This window comes from Choloepus didactylus, chromosome 20, assembly GCF_015220235.1.
Source record: "Choloepus didactylus isolate mChoDid1 chromosome 20, mChoDid1.pri, whole genome shotgun sequence".
In the NCBI taxonomy this organism is placed as follows: Eukaryota; Metazoa; Chordata; class Mammalia; order Pilosa; family Megalonychidae; genus Choloepus; species Choloepus didactylus.
In genome coordinates this window covers 31,204,276-31,226,676 of record NC_051326.1, presented here as the reverse complement: position 1 = coordinate 31,226,676, position 22,401 = coordinate 31,204,276, and the positions used below count along the sequence as shown (strand labels likewise).

Below are 22,401 nucleotides of genomic sequence, written 5' to 3'. Positions count from 1 at the left end.
AACAAAAAAACGTCTGTTCATGCATTCTCAAAAATATCTGGTAAATGCTGTTAATCGAGACATTAACTGTTGCCCCCTAGTGGGAAAGTCCTGAAATAACTTGGTGCTATTCACATATTACTAAAGAGTATAACCGTAGAACGTTAAAAAGATGAATATTAAGCTTTTCCCCTACAGCGATTTAATTACCTGTTCGCCAAACTAGGCTTTTGGAGGAAACCAAACTTCGTAGTGCCTTCTGTTTGATAGGCACTGTGCTAGGGGAGGGCCTTTTTTTATGTTGTATTAAAACTATATGGTGGGTAGGCTATTACAATTTTTACATAGAAGAACTTACTCTTCCAGTTTTATTAGCATGTCAGAGACAAAACTATAAACTTACAAAAGGATACTCAGCATCTGAGAACATGCCAGGACTAATGGAATTTACTAAGCATTTGATTAAATAAAGTAAAAAGGAGTTGCAATTTGCTTTTGCCTCATTAAGAATTACTGCAAAATGAAGAATCAGTTTCCTATGGTTTTGGGGGGAGTGGAGAGTACGTAAAACAAAAACAAAAACAAAAAACTGTTTTTGACCATGGACAAACACACACAGCTTAAAATTGTCAACAATTACATAAGACACCTGTAACAGTGGTGCTATCAAATACAGAAGTAAACTGACTTGATTCTTGATTACCTATCATCCATCTATCTTTTCCATATATTTGGGGGGGAGGGGCTTGGTTTTGCTCTTCCAGGAGTGCACACACCATCTCCAATTCAACTTATGTGGGGTAGAGAAAAGATGCTAAAGCAAATTATTCTCTAAGAAGGTAATGGCTTGAATTTCAGTAAAAATGTTTTTACTTCTACTGCCTATCTTTCACACATGGACAGAATGTCTAAGAATAAACCCACACTTACCAGGGGAAAATACTGTTTGATGCTAAAAGTACCAGTTTTCATATTTCTAGTTTTCTTTAGTCTAGGAGTATCTGTAACCAGAACAACTCTCACATTTAAGGTTAGGAAAAATCCTCACTTTATTTGGAAAAAAGCACATGGATGCATTTTTATTCCAAGAGACTAAGGGCTTCACAGAAGAAAGCTTAATATCCAGTAGTTAGTAGATAAACATGTGTTTCTATAGACACAGATATTTATAAAATAACTATCCTTTTTGCCCAGCCACTAGGGAAAGATCAAAAGAGATGAACAGAATGAAAGTTCTTTTTTCCTGCCATAATCTTTTAAGACAAGACAGAGAGATAGAATATGCATATATATACTAGTGGTAAAAGAACAGGAAATATAAGCAACTTGACAAGACTGTTTATTCTAAGTATAATTTTTATTAATAAAAAGATTAACCATGACCACATAAAATGAGTGGCTGGGCTTAATAATTTGCTACACCAAAGAAAGTAAAAATTAATACTTGAGAATACTGTTACAATGATTTATAATAGCATTCCTTGATAGAGGCATTTGATTTTAGAAATGTTTCTCTTAAGTATAAAAATCCAACCCTTAGTGTCATGGATGAGAATCATCATACCTACTGATGAATCAAAAAAGAATTTCCACAAAATGTTAGGTGGTTTTATCTCAAGACATGCATCCAAAGGTTAGGGAAACAACCTCCCCAAAGTATCTTCTGGAAAGTGGCCCAATCAGAAAACAATGTCACCATTTGGTACGTATGGCAGGGGAACATCCCACTTCCCAGTCAAGTCTGTATAAATAACAATTGCAAATGCTACCCAAGACTCTCAAATAAATAAGTAAAAGTGCCATTATCTTAAGAATGATCAGACATATATTCAGTGTTTAAATACAAATTCAGACTTAAGTCCAAGATTTTATTACATAAAATTTCTCCTGTATGCTAAAAATGTTAATTTACAAGACAATGTTTGTATAAGTGTAGAGGGAATTATGGTTTAATTGTTTAACCATTTTTCATTATTGAAGATAAGAACAGAACAATAAGTAGTGGACATATAAGAAGCACTCAGTCCTCTAAAATTCAAGGTGGTTATACTACCACACAACCAAAATATACTAACATTCTTTAATAATATAAATGCCCACTCAATTTATCTTTTAAAAATAAACTCCATTTTTTCTCAAGTAAAGCTTCTGGAAGACTGACAAAGGTACATTTTACCTTTTAAAAATAGGGATACTCTTCATCTTTGGATAAAGTATCACTTATGGACAATGTAGTCATACACAGATTACTAAATTTTTATTTGAGGCAACTGTTGGAGTACATTAAGCACTTTTTGAACACTGTGCCTTTAATTGTCTTTAATAATAATAGCTTTGGAAAACCAAAAATAGAAGAAAAACATCTATGGTAAGTACATTTCATTCAGATTTTATAGCAGTAAAATACAAAAAAAAAAAAAAAATTTGTATCTATTGCAGTGTCAAATTTTATCTAGGCAAATCACCTGATACTAGTTTATTTTGTTATATGATTGAATAACAAAAAAGCTTTAACTTGTTAAAAATTATTTAATGTTGGACTTGGTATTTAGCAAGGCAAAAATGAAATTAATCACTGTAAAATGTTTTAAAAAATGAGGTTCTACAAATTTGGTTCCCATTTACAACAATTTCATTAACAGATAAAGTGTAAATACAATGTGCCCCATACCCTCCTAACTTCAGTAAAAAAGTCTTTAGTAGCATTTTATAAATTGTGCACTCCTTAATAATACCAATATATATTCAAAACATTTCACAGAACCAATACCTCTCCTTCTCCATGTAAAAAAAAAAAACTTCTTAAAATAACAAAAATACCAATAAAACAATGAAAACTTATTTCATTTCACTGCACCCAAGGGTTAAGACAAAATATTGGCTTGAAGAGGTAGATTAAAAGAAAAAGAAAACCAGATTCTCCATTCTTTGTCACTTTTATTCAGTAGTTTTTTTTTTCCTTATTTTCAAGTGCCAGACATGGCAAGGAGTGATTACAGCCAACTGTTATTAAAAACATTTGTTCGCAACATATACCCCCTTTACCACTGACCCCAAAATGACTACTAATTTTGTGTGCTTGCTTGCTTTCTTTTTTTTAATACACCACCACCAAGACTGGGTGGAGAGGCAAGGGGAAGAGAGATGAATGGAAGGAGTCCAGGAGGCCAGAGAGGAGGAATGCTACAAGCCACAGTAAGAATGAGCTGTATTTAATTTAAAAAGGGGGGAGGGGGGAGGGTGTACCCCACAAATGATACAGTAATGAGGATACACAATTAAATCCCATAGCATGACTGAAGGCTTTCACTGTGTTTGACGTCATCACAATGGAAGGCATAAAAAGTGGAGTAAATCAATGTTGATACAGTCCAATCTAGTCCATTAGGCAAGATGGTGCAAGAAGTCATTTAAATTAAAAGTGCCCTACCCTTACCTAAATGGCTAGCAGACATGGAGAACAGCAGAGTGATGAATCCACAGAGCTTTCTCCATGTAGCTATAAAAATGTGTTGTCAGATGGCACATTGTTAAACACTGGAAAGGGGTGCCACAATGGACCTCTCTCTTTTATAGGTACGAATACTAGATTCAACTATCTCAACTAAGCAGGAAGTGGGATCTTCTGCTGGGAACGCCAACCCTAATTCACTTTGTCTTGAAATATATACAGATTGTTTGTGGTTGCTACAGCAATGATATTTTCCTTAGGGTGCCAGGCTGTATGAAGTATTTTCTTGTTGAAGTCTAGGCTGTCAACACTTATTTCATCTTTCTTTCGCTTGCCACTTGCACAGACCTTGCGTGGCTTCAAAACCGTGCGAGGTTTATTATTTTCCCGTGATGCTTCTAGGGTTATGTCTCGCTTCGTGTTCCTGTCAAACATTCTGAAGAAATTATTATAAGATCCAGTCATAACAACACTGTAAAAGGAGACAGAACACTCAGTCAATCAAGTGAACAAGAGATTGTTTTTAGTAAAATTATTCCATGATCAAATCTAACCCAATACTCCATAGGAAAGAGCTCCTTCAAGCAGATTTGAATTAAGGGACAGGGCTGCTGTTACTAGGTAACTTGGTTTTCTACCAATGACTTCTTTTCATGACTACCAAAACAGTTACCAAAGTTGACAGCAAATTCCAGTAAAACTTATCAGTAGTACTGAATTATCTTTGTTGAATAGTTTTGCAACTACAAGCTGTGCTATCAGCCATCAAGAGACCAGTCAACTTCTTAAAGTAGCAACTATCATGGGAGCCACAGCTTCTAAAACCAAGAAAGAAAAAAAAATGCACGATACAGCTGTTCGTAAGAAACCAATGCTTAATATCTTTTAATTTAAATCATGAGCTATTTAATTTGTTTCCTGGAAGTTTTCCAGTTTGGATAATCACACATATTATGAATGCATATAACTAAATCTGTGCTTGAGGATATTAAGAAAGTAGCACATACCATTTGTATTGCACATACCATTTTTTATTGACAGAAAATCATCTTAACTATACCACTAAAAACATTTTAAGCATTTGAAGAGATGCCAAATTTTTAGCCTCCAGAAATAACTTCTTGTCTGTCCTGTTTGGTACATATGCCAAAAACGTGTATGTAACCAGAATCTAATCACAAAGAAACATTAGAAAACATTCAAATTAAGGAAAATTTTATAAAATAACTAGGCTGTATTCTTCTATTGCATCAACATTAATTTTCCTGCTTTAAATGCTGGTACTGTGATTAAGTAGGAGAGGGTCTTTGTCTTTTAGGGAATACTCATTAGAGAATTTAAGGGTAATGGGCATCGTCTGCAGTTTACTCCCAACTGGTGCAGAAAAAAAACATGTGCATGTAGGTGTTCGTGTGTGTGTGTGTGTGTGTGTGTGTGTGTGTGTGTGTGTGTGTGTGTGTGTGTGTGTGTGTGTGTTTACATAAACTGAAAGAGAGAGAGGAGAGAGAGAGGAAAGAGAATGATTAACAACTGGAGAACCTTGAAGTCTAAGTTTAAGTGTTCTCTGTGTTACTCTGGCAAATTTTCTTTAAGTTTGAAATTATTTAAATTTTTTTAAAGTGTTAAGTGAAAAAAATAACTTCCTTAGTATCTCTAATTAATTTGCAAGCATAAATAATTTCAAAATTACATTTTCTTTTACTTATTTTTGTTCTACTGGAACACAGTAAGTGCTCAATAAGTATCGACAGTTAAGACACTGAACGATTAAGGCTTATTTTTAATTGGAAATAATGGTATGCATTTCAGTGGTTTAGTAAAAAGAAATCACACAACACAAAACTGAGAATTATAAAAAAGCAGAGTTACTCATGGTTAGATGGTTAAAACAATCTATACTAATCATGGCTTCTATAAGGTATTAATGTATGAACTGGAAAAACTGTACACATAACAATCCAAACGAATATATCTACTGCAATACTTCTAAAACAATATAGGAGCAGAATAACAATCAAATTGAAATTTCAACATTTTAATTATTGGTACATTAGAAATATGATTTATCAGTTCAGAAAGAAGGAAAAATTTAAAGACCTCTAAATCATAATTTAGATATCTAGGATTTTTTGTGTATTTTCACATTTACTAGTAAAAACACAATGTTGAATGCTTTATCTGCCAGTATTGCAATGCTATATCTAAGATTACTAAATGTATTTTAAGGAACTCTGAAGGAAAATGAAATTAAGGGCTTCTAAGTTATGCCAATCTAAGAAAAGTTGGCAAGATTTTTAGTACATGTAGCAACCATATCAGGAAGAGTAAAAAGTAAGTTCTTCCCTCTAATAAAATTCCCATTTGAATGAGAAGTTCAAATTAAAATCAATTACCTGTCAGATCCATTCCAACAACATTCAAATTTGTCAAATATGCAGTCATTTTCATACAGTGAACAAAGTTTACTTCTGAGGTATTCATGAACCTGAGGAAAAACATAAATATATTATATACATATTTAGTTTACCTCAAGATTTACCTACTGGAATTAGGAAAATGCTTTAATAAGTCTATATCTTAAAAAAAAAAAAAAAAAAGCACACATATACAAATATACCCATATATGCACACTTTAAATCTTTCTCTTTAAAATCTCCTTAGTAACAACAAAGGCATTTTATTCTTTTAGAGAAATACCAGCCCTCTTTCAGGAATACATTTTCTGATTGCAGAACAGAGAACTTCCCTTCTGGGTATGGCACATAGGTACTCTTATAAACTTCACTAAAATATTTAGGACAGAAAACAGTAGACTCTGGCAGATAAAAGACTAAATAAAGTACATGACAGCAATATTTGAATTTACTACTTGTCTTTCACAGTCCGTTAACTGCTGATAAAAAACACGGAATACTATGTTTTCTTTCTTTAAAAATACTATTCTCTGGGCATAAATAACTGAAGACTATTGTTTTCAGTAAATGCATATACATGTATAGCATGAACATGTCCCAGTTTGGTGATAAATTAATTACCCTAAGTAGGCATTATTTCCAAATCTCATAGCATCAATTGATATTACTTATACAACATCAAAAACAAATAGAAGTGTACCTCTTCTGTGTTCTGAAGTAAATACTACACTTACTACTATTTCAAAGGGATAAACTAAAAAGTAAATAAATCTGGTATTTAAAGTGTTCTGAAAAGTATGATATATTTCAACATTAGTATTAAATTCCAAAGGAAAATTCAAAATATTAGTTGCAATCAAAGGAAAAAAAAGATTCTCTATCTCACTATCCACTATCCTTTTTTACTTAAAGGGAACCTTAAAAAGAAATACTAGAAAAGTGTAGGTACTTTCTAAATTCTCTATTCTTTCTGAAACAACATAAACTTATTTCAAGTATCTATTTTTAACTAAGTACAGGGAAATGATTCAGGACATGTCTAGGTCTATGTGACATTAATTGAAAATGTGTCAATGAATTACAGTTCATATGGGGTTAGGATTGAAAGTCAGTGTTCAAGGCAAAACATTAATAAGATAAAAAAAATCTTTAAATTCACACACAGATCAAGATGCTTGTTAAATTCAACAAAAACAATTTAAGAGAATGCAGCTAAAGTTCAAATCCATTCTTCTCAATGGGAATGGGATAGGAGATGTATCAGAATCTTGAGTTACACAAGTGTAATTTGAAAACAAACCAGAACACTTCATTCCTGTGCTTGTTTCAAGTATGGTAGTGTGACATTTCTAATAGCACTGAAGAGACTGCTGAGTGTTTTACATGTTAGTCAAGTTAAAAAGTATGAGAAACATTGCTCTAATTTTACTGAGAACATACAACATAAAAAGTGTTATCATTCATATATTTTGTATTCCTAAACCACTGTGAAATGTTTTCAATACTGTAATCGAGAACCCAACACATATTTATGATGGCCCCTTTCCCTTTTCTGGGCTGCACACTTCTTCATTCTGTTTCCTACTTCTGGTGTAGAACATATGGATCAATGGTAGTGGCTGAGTGATAAGAAAATCAAGAACTGACATCCTGTAACAGATTGGCAACTCCTAAAGCAGTCTGCTGGGCTTTCAAGCCCTTCTTCTTTGGCTTAAGATAAGCTACCAGCCAAAGGCAGAATGTCAGCCCAGTCAGCATGAAATGCCAAATTTAAGCTCTACTTCAACTACAATTGCACATATACCAACCAGTATACCTGTACACCAGTACACCAACCCCCTGCCCCTTCACACCTAAATGGAGAGTGCTCTTCTTACTTTAAATTCACATAGTTGCAGGAAAAAAAAATTTCAACATTCAAACTGGCAGCAAAGTCATACTTTAGCTGCCAAACTGAACAGACAACACAACCTATGTAAGTATATGTAAATTTAACAAGAAAAAAAGCAACAAACTCATGGAACTCTGAAGAGAGGAAAGCCTGAGTAAACAAACACTGCACTGGTATTAACACATAGTACAAAATCCTTCTTTATTAATAATCTTACAAGTAAATAGAATATATTCTCATTGAAAGAAAAAACTGCAAATACCTGATAGGTTTCCACAGGCCTGTTTTCCATATTTAAGTCCCAAATTTTGACTGACAAATAGTCTCTAGTCATCATATATCGACCACTATGGCTGAATTTTACATCAGAAATAGAGGAGATGATTTCAGAAAAAAATGACCTGTTACTGGGATCTTCAGGTTCTTCAAACACTTTAACAAAAAAGAAAAAAGACAAAAAAAGGGCAAGGTGAACAATATTCTGGGTTTGGACAAAGCATTTCCTGAAACAGTTATTAACAAACTTCCTAAGAGTGATACAAAATGACCGGCTAACAAAGGACTGAAAAATCTTTCTTTAGCTCTAAGAACCTAATTTCCCTGAAAGTTTCGTTAAGACAATGACTTAATATTGACGTTGAAGAGTCAAAAGTATACAGTACACACAATTCCAGAGTCATGCAGCCAAACAATAAATCCAGACTCACTTAGGAGACTTTTAATTTCAATGCACCAGGTTTGTGTATTCTGCATATATCTGACTTTGCCTATAATGTCACAGTGGAAAACATTCCATTCTAACCATGCAAATCCGTACCTTTAGTGGACAGGTAAATTATTTTGATAAGAGGCATGCACTAATTTTCATGAGTTTTAAAAATATTCAACCACATAAAGAGAAGATTACTGCTATCCCTTAATTTTTTAATCCAATTTCAAACTTTTTTTAAAAAAATTAAGCCATAGAAACCTCTTCTCAGAAGAAATCATCCCAGGAAGCTCAAGAGAAGGGATGGGAAAGAGAAAGAAGAGGGAGGGAAGAAAAGGAAAAAGAAGAGAAAAGAGAGAGGAACTGTTCTACTTGAATACAAGGTTGGGGAGTCCCAAAAGCCCTACCACAAGATCCTAAGGAACAGCAGTCCACTAAAAGCATATCCATGCCAACTGACATGCTGCCAGGAGAGCACCTTGCTAAGTTCTCCCTGTGCAATGACCTATAATGCCTCATATGGAGTTAGGCAGTTTACCAAATTGTACAACAGGTCTTGGGTAGACAGGTTTAAGACTTGGAAACCTATGTAAATGTAGTTAACATGTCGGAGGCTAGTTTCAGGCAAACAGAAAATAGTATCATTTTAAAGGAATCAACTTACATTTAGAATGTCTGTCACAGAGAGCAGATGCCCTCATGTCACATAACCGAATAGTTCCTTTACTGCTGCTGTATACAAATGTGTTACAGCTGTTTGGATGGAATTCTGCTGCTGTAATCACCTCTGTTAGTTCTTCCATATTGGCAGGCTTGATATCCACAATATCTGAACAGCATCTTATTAAGGAATTTAGGAAAGCAGGCAAATATAATTGTATATCTAAAACCTAAACATCATTCATAGACTGCACAAGTATTAATCCTGAATTGCATTTTAGTTTGTCAAAAAACTTGTCTTTTCCATTTTATCAAAAAATGTTTTAATTCTTGACAGATAGCCATCACTGAGCAATCAGTTCATAACTGATTTAGCAGATTTTTTTAATGAAAGGAATTTAGCCCTACCTGATATTAAAATGTATCCTAAATATCTATTAAGTAGAACAGAGTATAGGCAAATTAATCGATCAAAATACAGTACAAAAACACTCCCCCACACACTAAATATTAACATTATGATAAAAAAGGTGAGGTGGGAAATAATCTTTAAACAGCTGATTAAGGGACAACTGAACCTTTGGGCAAAAAATAAGCTGGATACCTACTTTACCCCTTACATAAGAATAAATCCCAAAGAGCTTAAAATATTTAGTGCTTAAAAAAAAAAGCGTAGGCATTTTAAAAAATATACTTATATATATATTTATATACAATTATATATTTATATGTATATTATACATACATACACATATCAAATGCTTATACAGGCACAAAAAACTTCAGAAAGATAATATAAACAATGAAATGGGGTTTGGAGAATTATCTCTATTGACTTTATACCATTATGACTTATCTGAATTTCTTTCAATCTTAAAGAGAACTTTTTTTACAATTAATAAAAAAAATTGATAAAGTACACAATACTCCCCAAATATGTTCCTTTACGAAAAACTTATTAAAAACCAAACTCCTATTTTCACAGATTCAACAGAAAAAATTCTTAAAGAATTTAAAGAATCCAATTTTTAAATCAATACATGATTTCCTTCTCTGTGTCAAATAACTTTTCTAGTGTGTAATCATTCTATACAAAGAAAAAACAGTATAAGTCACATACATTAAAAGGCACTATTATAAAAAGAAGGAAATAGAATACATTAGATGAGATGGAAATAAATCCAAAATGAGCACATGACTTTACAAAACAGCAATAAAAGAAAGCAAATGGATACTAAAACTTCTGTCTGTAATTTCCAGATGCCAAAGATTAATCCGCAAATCATCTGCAGATAAATATGTTTCATAATCACTATTTATAGAAATAGAATTGATGTGATATGTATGAGCATTGGCAAATATTCTTCTTGGACTGGCTTCAACCATTAGATCCATGGGCCTAAAGACTGGTACCTGTCAATAAGAAACATGAAAGGTCAGAACACTTGAGGGAACATAAAACTGCCGACTGTATCACACACATTTAGTTTTTAAAACGATTGATGTTATCCTTTAAAGTGTTAAGATGGAGAGAAGAAAAATGAACAATCTGAACAATTTACCTTATCACTAAAAGCTATTAGTATTTGCCATTCTTCCTAGCTCCAATCTTTTGCTTGAAAGTTTTAAGTTTTATAATGTTTATCAATGTCTATGGTTTAAAATGAAGAGGCTAAAAAAGAAATTAGCCCATAACATCTAACTCTTCATATTTGTTAGCTACAACAAGATTTGGTCCATTTCCATCTCTACGATCTCTAAAGAAAATTAATCCTGATACATAATCTTGTAATGGTTGACATTCAAACCATGACAGCAAAGACAGTATGGTACAGTATACAACACAGTCTTCTTTAAGACTGGGTTCTGCCCTTGCCACAATGAGACCCCTATGTAGCTCAGTTTCGATGTTTAAAATGGGAGTTATAAAATGTCCTACACTCAGTTACAGGATTGTTGGGAGGAGAGCAGACTGTAATTATTCCCATTCAAGTTCTGCTAAGGACCTAGAATACATAAGAGTAAACAGAATACCATTCATCAGAATTAGAATCATTTCTTCTTATGTACTTACCCGTAGTGTAGTAACTGTAGTAGGATCTCTATACCTTCCATCTTCCTCTTTCAAGTTATACCCTTCTGGTCTTTTGTCCCTTTCACTGATTTTCCATAATTTTATTGTTTTATCTGGAAAGAAAATGAAGGAAGTACTCAAAAAAGAAGCTAGTACTGATAGGAAAAGAGGAACATTTTAAGGCCTATTTAGATATGCCATTTCATATTTCACCTAAAAGGATTCCAAGAATAAAAATCCTTGTCTGACTTAATAAAAAATGCATTTCCTATTAACAGGTGGCTAAAAACACATATACATATAAATAATATAAATACAGAACAGAAAACCAAATTTATATATCACAGGCAATCATAAAATTCTATTTGTTTGTTTGTTTGTTTTTTAAGTCACAGCCAGGTCCTCTATGTTTTAAAAATAACTTAAAGCCAGATGGAAAAAAATCATACACACGTTTAATTTTAAAAATACTAAAGAAAAAAACGAAGTATGTTAAGATAGCCTATTATTTGGAAACAAAATGGTAAGGAATCTGGATCTCCCTTGGTCTCATTTCCCACCAGATAACAGTTTAAATTACATAAAGACTCCACAGATTCCTTCACTGGCTTGGATGCCTCAGTTTAAATCCATCTGCCCCCCCATCAATCTCCCCCCTTTCCAAGCATCAGGGAAAAGCAGGAAACAGGGCCTGAAAAATATTAAGCATACATCCCCCTAAAACTTTTCAAGAAGAGAAAATTTCTAGGTAGCGAGGATATGCAACATTTAATTTTAGTTTATTATTTTTTGGAATTAAGTTTAGATTTACAGAAAAGCAGCAGAGAAAGGTAGTACAGACCATTCCTATATACCCTTCACGCAGTTTTGCTCTAATGTTAATATCTTATGCTACCCCACAGTACATTTATTAAAATTAAGAAATTAGCATGGGTACATTATTATCAACTGAATTATAGACCTTATTCAAATTTCACCAGGCTTTCCATTAATGTCTTTTTTGTGTCCCAGGATCCAAACCACCCTGCATTTAGTTGTCATGTCCCCTTAGTTTCTTCTGGTTTTAACCGTTTTTCAGATTTTCCTTGTTTTTCACCATGTTTTTAAGGAATACTGGTAAAATATTTTGTATAATGTTCTTCAGTTGGGTTTGTCTGACATTTTCTGATGATCAGACCAGGGTTAAACAGATTTCTAGGAAATATACCTACAGGTGAACTACTTTGTCATTGCATCATATCAGGGGGGTACATGGTATCAAAATGACTTGTGGCTGGTGATGTTAACTTTGAACTTGTTTAGGTAGTGTCTGCTAGGTTTCTTCCCTGTACAGGTGCTATTTTTCCCTTGCTATACTCTATTCTCAGGAAGCAAGTCACTAGAGGAGAATTAAGTTCCAATTCTTAATTCTGGGGGAGGAGTATCTATCCATACATTATTTCAAATTCTTTTGCAAGGACGATGCACCCCTCCTTCCCCGTTTATTTATTTACTCATTTATACCAGTATGGTTTCATGTATGTTTATTTAATACTTTGCATTATAATCCTATCATAGCATTCTTATATACAAGTATATTGTTAATGATCTTTCATAAGCAAGTGAGTGCAATGAAATAAAACCATGTATACAGCTCCTATATAAAAGCAGTTCAAAAGAAGAAAAAAGAATCTGTCATATAGGAGAGAATGATAGTTGCCCTTGTGGATGCCCTTTACAAAAAAGAAATGTAGACAGAGAAAAACTCCTATTCAGTCATTTGTAATATATTATTTCATATAAACTATATATAATCTTGTTTATAGCTATTTTGTAGTTAAGTTTTATGTGTTTCTTATGTGTTTTCTATGTGATACTCAATAACATATACATTTTTGTATAATTTAGGTAAAGAATTATAAATTTTAGAATGAATATGCCTCTTGTCCCCAAATCTATAAATATATGAACATACACTAAATGATATATTTTGGGACAAGTAAATATTTGTTCCAAATCATCATCTAAAGATAATGAGGATGGCAATTCTCCCCCATACCCACAGTTGTCTTGTGGCCTGTTCAATTCCTTATCTTTATTAAAGATCCAGATAAAGAAATTACAATATGCTTCTCAAATTTCAGATGAGATGGAGTTAGTTTGTGTTTTCCAATGATGTTATAAAAAGAAAACTCTTAAAAACCATGAAAAATTGGGGAAATATATTTTAAATCAAATAAACATCAAAAGAAAAAATTTAAGCAGTAAAATGTGCGACTTAAGGGTTTGAAAAAATATTTAATAGTATAAACACACACAAGGATACAGAAATACTAGGTTATACAATTTATGTGCCTTGCTTGGGGACAAGACAGGTAGGAATTAAAATAGTATTTTAATAACTATGGCATAAAAACAAACAAAACCAAAACCCATATGCTCATAGAAAGAGGTATATGAGAAGAATTAAACTCCATAAAACTACATCAAGATTACATGGATATATACAATTTTCTGTGGAGAGGAGGATCAGATTCTTAGAGATCTGTTCCTACCAAAATGCTAAGAACTGCCACTCTGGTGTTTACCTATAAATTGTCAACACTTAGGTGTTCCAGAAGTCCTAAAGTCTCTGTGTTCCCTGCTTGCCACAAAATCAGAGAATTAGAGCAGGAAAACCAAGTTCTCTTTTTGGGAATGCAGCTTTATACTGTAAGATCCAAAAAACTTCTTATTTAACAAGTTGGTAATTAATTAGTGAACTTCACATTTTACTGATATATTTAAGACCCATGGTCAGTAGGTTAATTAGCATGAGTTTTTTGCAACATGGAGGAATCAAGGGGAATTCAGAGAAAGGTAAAATAAGATTAAAAGGAAAAATCACTGAACAGATATCTATTTGGTACAGGATCTAAATTTTCTAAACAGTACAACTCTACAGTCGATTTGTTCAGACACCACAATTGCATGGAACTTTGAATAGGAAGTGAGATATGGTAGGTTAGTATAGGCTGGAGTGAAATAGTGACACATCCTAGAGTAATTTGGGCAGATAATAAAAAATCTATTTACAGCCTCCCCCTCCCCAGCCCCGAGGATCTGGGGGAAGGTGCGGATGTGTTGGACATCCTCACCTGGACTGGTGTTGATGTTGTCACGAGCATCGGGACTGGCGGTTTGATGTGCTGAACCCTTGAGCATGGGACTTGCCCTTATGAGGCTCATTACCACAAAGGAGAGTCTAAAGTTGTATGTAATGGTGCCTAAGAGTCTCCCCCTGAGTACCTCTTTGTTGCTCAGATGTGGCCCTCTCTCTCTCTAACTGAGCCATCTCGACAGGTGAACTCACTGCCCTCCCCCCTACGTGGGACCCGACCCCCAGGGGTGTAAATCTCCCTGGCAACACAGAGTATGGCTCCCGGGGATGAATGTGGATCCGGCATCGTGGGACTGAGAGTATCTTCTTGACCAAAAGGGGGATGCAAAATGAGACGAAATAGTTTCAGTGGCTGAGAGATTCCAAATGGAGTCGAGAGGTCACTCTGGTGGACATTCTTATGCACTATATAGATAACACATCTTAGGCTTTAATGTATTGGAATAGCTAGAAGTAAATACCTGAAGCTACCAAACTCCAACCCAGCAGTCTGGACTCCTGAAGACAATTATATAATAATGTAGATTACAAGGGGTGACAGTGTGATTGTGAAGACCTTGTGGATCACACCCCCTTTAGCTAGTGTATGGATGAGTGGAGGAATGGGGATAAAAACTAAAGGACAAATGGGGTGGGATGGGGGGGTGATTTGGGTGTTCTTTTTTCACTTTTATTTTTTATTCTTGTTCTGGTTCTTTCTGATGTAAGGAAAATGTTCAGAGATAGATTGTGGTGATGAACACATAACTGTTATCATACTGTGGACAGTGGATTGTATATCATGGATGATTGTATGGTGTGTGAATGTATTTCAATAAAACTGAATTTAATAAAAAAAAATCACTTGAAGCAACATTTAATGAACTAAAGTTATTTAAGAAGGCAACTATGAAGTCATTTAAGTAAGAATGATCTGGGAAACATGAAACAATTTATGATGATCACAGAAAAGTTAATGTAAAAATTAAAGTAGGATTAATTTTAGTTAGGTAAAGCTAAAAAGTTTGGTCCTATTTTAATACTACTATCCCCTCCCACAGTAGTTACTTATCTTTTTATGTGTATAAAGACCCATTACATGGGGATGGGAGAGTGTTACTTTGCTAAATCTCACAGAGAAAACTATACAAAGTAACATAAAGACATTATTTAGATTTAACAGATGCTGATGTTTTACCATAATTACTTTCTCTGTTTTTTAAAGGGTAAAACTTTTCAGATTTAGCTCAAGTTCTACTCCTCCCATTCTTTTTCCTATCCCACCAGTCCCAGGCACAACCACTAACCTGAAGGTGTTAAGACTCCCATACTTGGTTTGAGCCTCTTATATTGTACTCTGGAGTTAATATGATCACTGTTTTTAACACAAAAAAACATTGTAGCTCCCCAAATAGTTGTATCTTACTTAGTGTTCATTAACAGCAGCAAAAAAATAAGATGAAAAACTACAATGCACTGTAGTGCCTCTAACCAATGATTTTTCAAATTTATTTAGTGAACATATTTAGGAGACACTGTTGATTCTGATTATAGGTTAAAAAACATAGATTAACATACCTCTTACCCAACCACTGGAATTACAGTGGGCTTTCCCTTCACTGAGCTTTTTTAATGTTCAGTGTCTAGAAAGGCTCATTCGGTGCTTATACACTGCCTTGTTTATTTCAAACTACAATGGAGCACATGGAAGTCTACATGGAAGACACATATGGATACACACTGAGAATTTAATGATATTTAAGATTTAATCTGCAAATAAACTGAAATGGGATTTGCTTCCAAATAATCCTGGGGAGGAGGAGAAGGAGAAGTAGTATAGGACAAACAGGACTCATCATGAATTAGTAATTGCTGAAGCCAGGTGATGGATATGCGGGGCTTCATTATACTAGTTTCCCTACTCCAGTGTAGGTTTTAGAAGTTTCCCCTCATAAAAAGTAAAAAGATTTAGCCTATAAGAAATAAACTCCCATAGCAATTAGGAATAAATATTCCAATACATAAAATATTTAACAAAACATACTTCCATGGGACAATTTACTCTCCAGAAGTGCAACTTGAAATAACTTAGTTTACCACATAAATTAAAATTGAACCAAGATTGAAAGCCTACAAATTGCTTGAGGAAACACTGTTCTACCTATGATACTGTGAGCTATAGGCACTGCATAGTTACTTCTATTCATTTTTCTTTTAAAAAGGAGAATAGAAGGGAATACAGTTTATTGAGAAAGACGGGGGGGGAGGATACAGATTTCAATGGGTTGGCTGGGGGGAACTCTGATGATCAGAGAAAACGGGCAAACATTTTTGGTATCAGTTTCATTTGTGGGGCATTATTTTGTGAACTGCATTTTCAAGAACTCAATACAATCAGTGATAAGGAATAAATTGTATGAAAGGGGTATTCAATATTTTCCACCATGTCCCCACAGAAGTCATCTGACAAAATAAAAAAAATGCGAAGGTCTAGGCACTAGAATTAGATTTATTAATAGTGAGAGGATGAGAAAATTTTAGTGGTTTATCCCATCCCTTGTGCCAGCCTCCAAAAAGCTTTAATCTCAATTTTTATGGACGTTGGTTTTATAGATTACAGACTATGGTTACCCAGAAACAGGAAGCTTCCCTGAATCATGCTAATGGCTTTCTTGAAACCCAAGTTCCCAAGGGTAAACCAAGTTAGCCGGAACTCACAAGAAAAAAAAATTTTTTTAGAAGAACTGAAAGAAATCACCCAACTCTTAACTCGCCCCAAAGGACTTTAAATTTTGGTAGACTCATTATACAATTCTATTCCTCACTGAATAACTTTTCCTGGACTAGAAAAACAGTCTAAGAAGAATCTTCTTCCAGCATGGGGCTTGTTGGGAAGAAGGTAATGTGCCAATTCCAGTTTGTGCCTTTATTTGATAGGGGTTAAAAAAGAGTCCTCTCCAAGAAAATATATTTGAATGGAAACCGTACTTTCAAAGAGTATTTTATATTTAGTTTCAAACACTTTTTGTAGAGTCTAGGTACACTTAAAAAGAAAGGAAATTAACATTTATTGAGCACTCATTATGCATGCTAGGCATTATAATATTTAATACAACAGTATTATAATATAGATATTACCTACCATCTCCAGTTTATAGATAAGGAAAATTCAACTCAGTGTTAGTTAAGTGCCCTAAGTTACGAAGTTAACAAGTGACAGAAACAGGATCTGACCTAAATGCAGTGGTAAAGTCCACATTCTTTTCATTGCATGATGTGTGTGCAGAAAGTAAGCATCTGAAAATCTCTTTAAGATAATTTAAAAACTGAAAGAGAATTTTAAAAAGGATGGTAAAACAGTTTACAATATATATAAAGAACTACTGTCAAACATCTATTCAGAGATCTAGTAACTAATCTGCTTTGAGAGGGGAGAATTTCTTTTACACATAATAAGCACTTATTTCTTATTTTGTTATAAATAAGAAAACATAACAAAAACTCACCATTGGTAGACAATAAAAACTGAGCAGCATTTTTCTGGGGCAACCACCTAATTTTGTTGATCTTCTCTTCTATTTCTAAACTTTTCAAGTAGTCAAACTCTGGTTCATGGCTCTGAAAGGTGCTGTAAACATTATATTCTCCTCTGCTATGAGCCTGGATTTTGTTCTAAAGTGGAAACAAAAATATTTGGACCACTGTTGAGAAATATTTTGAAATCTTTCAAACATGTAAATAATTGTAACAGATGTTGCAAATTGTGATAAATCCATTAGCTGTATCTTATATACAATCATACTATGTTTTAAAAAAAATATTTAAAAGCCTTCAAAGGAATAAATAAAAAAGCTTAAAAATAAGATGGGAAAAAAGGAAAGTTAAATAAACCCTAATAATTTAAGCCAATTCAATAGGAAAATACTGACATTTAACCATGGAACAATGATGACCTGGATCTTACTAATTTACCATTAATTATATATTAAACAGTACAGAAACATACTGGTAAAAATCTGAGCATCCAAAGGGAGCTTCTTTAAAAAGTAAAGATTAGATAACTAAAGCTTGTTCAGAAAAGGCTGGCTGAGGCACACCTTCCTTCTCAGTCTACTTTATGGGTCATTTCTCAATCTGTTATTTAACATGACGCATTTTCCTCCCACTTTTCCTTCCTAATGTCAGCTTTTTGATCTTATCACTGCTTAAAAACCTTGAGGAGGGCTCTGATAACTGCAACGATCCCATTTAATGCCTGAGTCCCACCCCAAGACCATAGCTTTGGAATAAGATTTTTAAAACATCCTACCCCATAAACCATTATTACAAAGCTCTTTTACTGGTTAAATCCATGTTCAGCATTATCCAGCACTTCCCCCATGTCACCACTACCTTATCCTTCTTAAATTAGCCTTTTTATACTATGGAGCCTAGCATGCACTGATGGTTTATTTCATTTAATATAAATGTGAGAGAATATTGTTTAACCACTAAAGAAACTACTTGTGAACTTCTTCAGTATCATTAATACTTCAGGAAAAGTGAATTATAACCATGTTCCTAATTTCAAAACCTTTCTATCAAAAACATTATTATATTAAAATAGTTAAAATGAAAGATATTATTGGACAGTATTGATAGGTCAACTATTTAAGTAAAAGTAAATTATCAAATGAAAATTTTGTTTAGGATTGCTTAATAACAAGAGTAACCATTAGCTATTATTATTCTCCATATAAAAGACCTTATTGAATCATCATCTTGAAAGTGTATGTTTTGGTTTGTGTAGCTCAGTATCTTGGTTATCCGTGTTGATCAATTCACTGATACAGTCAAATTTAGGACCTCTGATAGCAGTGTCAATTATTAATGAGTAGGTTTGCCATTGTTAAGAATACAGGGCATCTCACAGAATTTAATACACAATGGGGATATGGAGGTGATAAAACACAAACCCAGATAAAAATCAAACCCAGAACATTGGTCTCATCACCATACTTCTATCTCAAATGAGATAATCTAATTAATTAAATATACACAACTGATATCACTTTCGATGAAATTCCACACATATTCCAACTCACCCAGGCTCACAAAGTTTATCATTATGCTCTCCAAGATAAGAAAATATGCACTAAACAGCAATGAAATTTTGAATATGAATGCTCTGCTTTAAACTTTGTTTTTCATTTAATACTTTAACAAGACACCATGTACACCAGGTCCTAGAAGAACAGAAAGATTTAATTACACAGAACCTCCACCTTCAAGTAACTTGGGTATGTAAAATTTTAGTCAAAGGAGAAACTGATTAAGGTCTGCACAATTTGGGCATGCAATATAAAGAACCAAGAGCACATCACACATCTGCTACATGCAACAAGTAGGTCTGTATGAATCATATTGTATTTAATGATTAAAGAAAAACACAAACACAAATCTATGAAAATAGTCTGAAAAACAAAAGGAACATTATCTTGAAGATCTTGAAGACCCAAGAACAACATGGGTCTAAACATGATCTATTCACATGATCTGAAATGCTACTAAAATTACAGTAAAAGAATTTTTAAAGACAAAATGACAAGAACAAAGAATAATGGAGATTGACAGGAACAGTAACAAAAGAGAAGACGCTAGAAGACAGAGGCATGAGTGGTTACTGATAGCATACTGGAGAGAGATGACCCTAAACCAGCAATGGAGATTTTTTCAAAAACTGGGGGTGGGGTAGGTGTGTAAAAGGGGCAGCAGCAGTGTTTACAGAATTATTATCATGACAGTATTGTTCTCCAAAAAGGAACCATAATTCCATGTCCACAAAATGGTGCCGCTCAAACATGAATCACCCAAGTTTAATAATATGTTTTGGTTCTGTTTTAAAAACTCACCTAGAATCAGAAGACTTGTGACACTTTGTAGAATGCTTCATTCATATTTGTTTCCCTGCACAACCTTTTGCAACTTCCTCTCTTTTTTTCCTTAGCTCACCTTTATGATCACTAAGAGAATCTATTTCCCCACAAAATCTATTGGTGTGAAATCTTAAAATAGAAAATAAATTTAGTAGTATTTTATCCCCAATAGCTATAATAGTGCACAGCATACAACAGGCATTCAATAAATATTTTCTAAATGAGCAATAACAACAAAAAGAATGAATAAAAGATGGTGCTGGTGTGGTAAAGGGAGGTTGAAGTTAACGTAGTGGATGGAGTAGCTTGTGAAGAAATTAGAAAGAATGGGTTAAATGTGCAAGTGGCAACACAGAAGGATCTTGAAAATATAGCTCTTAGTGAAAAAAATAAGAGACAGAATGAGATGAGACACAGTACTGTTCACATACATTAATAACAGTACATAAAAACAAAATTAAACATTTTAAACATAGATGCAAACAGAATCCATAAATAAAGGATACTACATCACGAGCAAAAAGTAAAGTAATTAAGATAGTGTGTATACCTGAAATTATCAAATTACAACCCAGAACCCTTGAATCTTGAAAATGATTGCATAACAATGTAGCTTATGAGGGGTGACAATGTGATTGGGAAAGCCATGTGGATCGCACTCCCCTTTGTCCAGTGTATGGATGGATGAGTAGAAAAACGGGGGCAAAGGGGAAAAAAAAAAAAAAAAAGGGCACCCAGTGTTCTTTTTTACTTTAATTGTTCTTTTTCACTTTAATTTTTATTCTTATTACTTTTGTGTGTGTGGTAATGAAAATGTTCAAAAATTAATTTTGGTGATGAATGCACAACTATATGGTGGTACTGTGAACTGACTGTATGCTTTGTATGACTGTATGGTATGTGAATATATCTCAATAAAATTGAATTGTTAAAAAAAAAAAAAGACAATGTGTTAATGGCACAAATGTAGGCAAATATACCAGTGGAACCAAAGAGATGACCCAGAAATAGGCCTGAATTAGGACAAAGGTGGCCTTGATTAGCAATGGGGAAAGGATGATCTTTTTATCAAATGGTGTTAGGTCAAACTGGCTATTCATATGAAATAAAATGAACAATGAACCCTATACCTCAAACCATACAGGTAAATTGAGTGCAGGTGAATCAGAAATAAATTCTTTAATTCTATATAACTTTCTGATTTTCTCCCATGTCCACACATAAGAGAAGATCTAAAGGGCTCAGCATACCAAACCACCAGTCCTCAATGTCTGTGAGAACATCATCAACAACCCAGGTGAGGAAGTCCAACACTATCCTGGGGCTTGCCCTTATGAAGCTCATTACTGCAAAGGAGAGCCTAAACTTGCTTATAATTGCCCCTAAGAGTCTCCCCCTGAGTGCCTCTGTTGCTCAGATGTGGCCCTCTCTCTAGCTAAGCCAACTCTGCAGGTGAACTCACTGCCCTCCCCTCTATTTGGTACATGACTCCCAGGGATGTAAATCTCCCTGGCAACACAGGATATAACTCCTGAGGATGAATCAGGACCCGACATCAGGTGATTGAGAACATCTTCTTGACCAAAAGGAGGATGCGAAGTGAAACAAAATAAAGTTTCAGTGGCTTAGAGATTCCAAATGGAGTCAGAGGTTACTCTTGTGGGCACTCTTACGCATTATGCAGATAACCCTTTTTAGGTGTTAATGTATTGGAATAGCTAGAAGTAAATACCTGAAACTATCAAACTGCAACCCAGTAGCCTTGACTCTTGAAGACAATTGTATAACAATGTAGCTTACAAGGGGGACAGTGTGATTGTGAAAGCCTTGTAGATCACATTCCCTTTATCCAGTGTATGGATGGATGAGTAGAAAAATGGGGACAAAAACTAAATGAAAAATAGGGTGGGATGGGGGGGATGGTTTGGGTGTCCTTTTTTACTTTTATTTTTTATTCTTATTCTGATTCTTTCTGATGTAAGGAAAATGTTCAAAAATAGATTGGAGTAATGAATGCATAACTATATGATGGTACTGTGAACAGGTGATTCTACACCATGGATGAATGTATGAAATGTGAAATGTATCTCAATAAAACTGAATTTAAGGCGGAAAAAAAAAAGAGAGAAGATCTAACAATGAGACAGGAAAGGCAAGCTAGCTGCATGTAAGTCACCTTGTCTCTGCCAG

The 22,401-nt window shown here is 33.9% G+C and overlaps 1 protein-coding gene across 2 annotated transcripts in view; it reads right to left on the bottom strand.

The window, feature by feature from the left end:
• Positions 1-1,317: 1,317 nt before the first annotated feature.
• PPP2R2A (protein phosphatase 2 regulatory subunit Balpha) overlaps positions 1,318-22,401 on the bottom strand; it is a 113,894-nt gene continuing 92,810 nt past the window's right edge. For both annotated transcript variants that reach the window (XM_037812600.1, XM_037812601.1), the window contains exons 4-10: positions 17,803-17,968; positions 11,179-11,291; positions 10,340-10,517; positions 9,109-9,273; positions 7,998-8,167; positions 5,824-5,915; positions 1,318-3,902 (exon numbers count right to left, since the gene is read on the bottom strand). In XM_037812600.1, the coding sequence (XP_037668528.1) occupies positions 3,623-3,902; positions 5,824-5,915; positions 7,998-8,167; positions 9,109-9,273; positions 10,340-10,517; positions 11,179-11,291; positions 17,803-17,968 (1,164 nt within the window). In that variant the 3' untranslated portion in view covers positions 1,318-3,622. The remainder of the gene's footprint in view (positions 3,903-5,823; positions 5,916-7,997; positions 8,168-9,108; positions 9,274-10,339; positions 10,518-11,178; positions 11,292-17,802; positions 17,969-22,401) is intronic.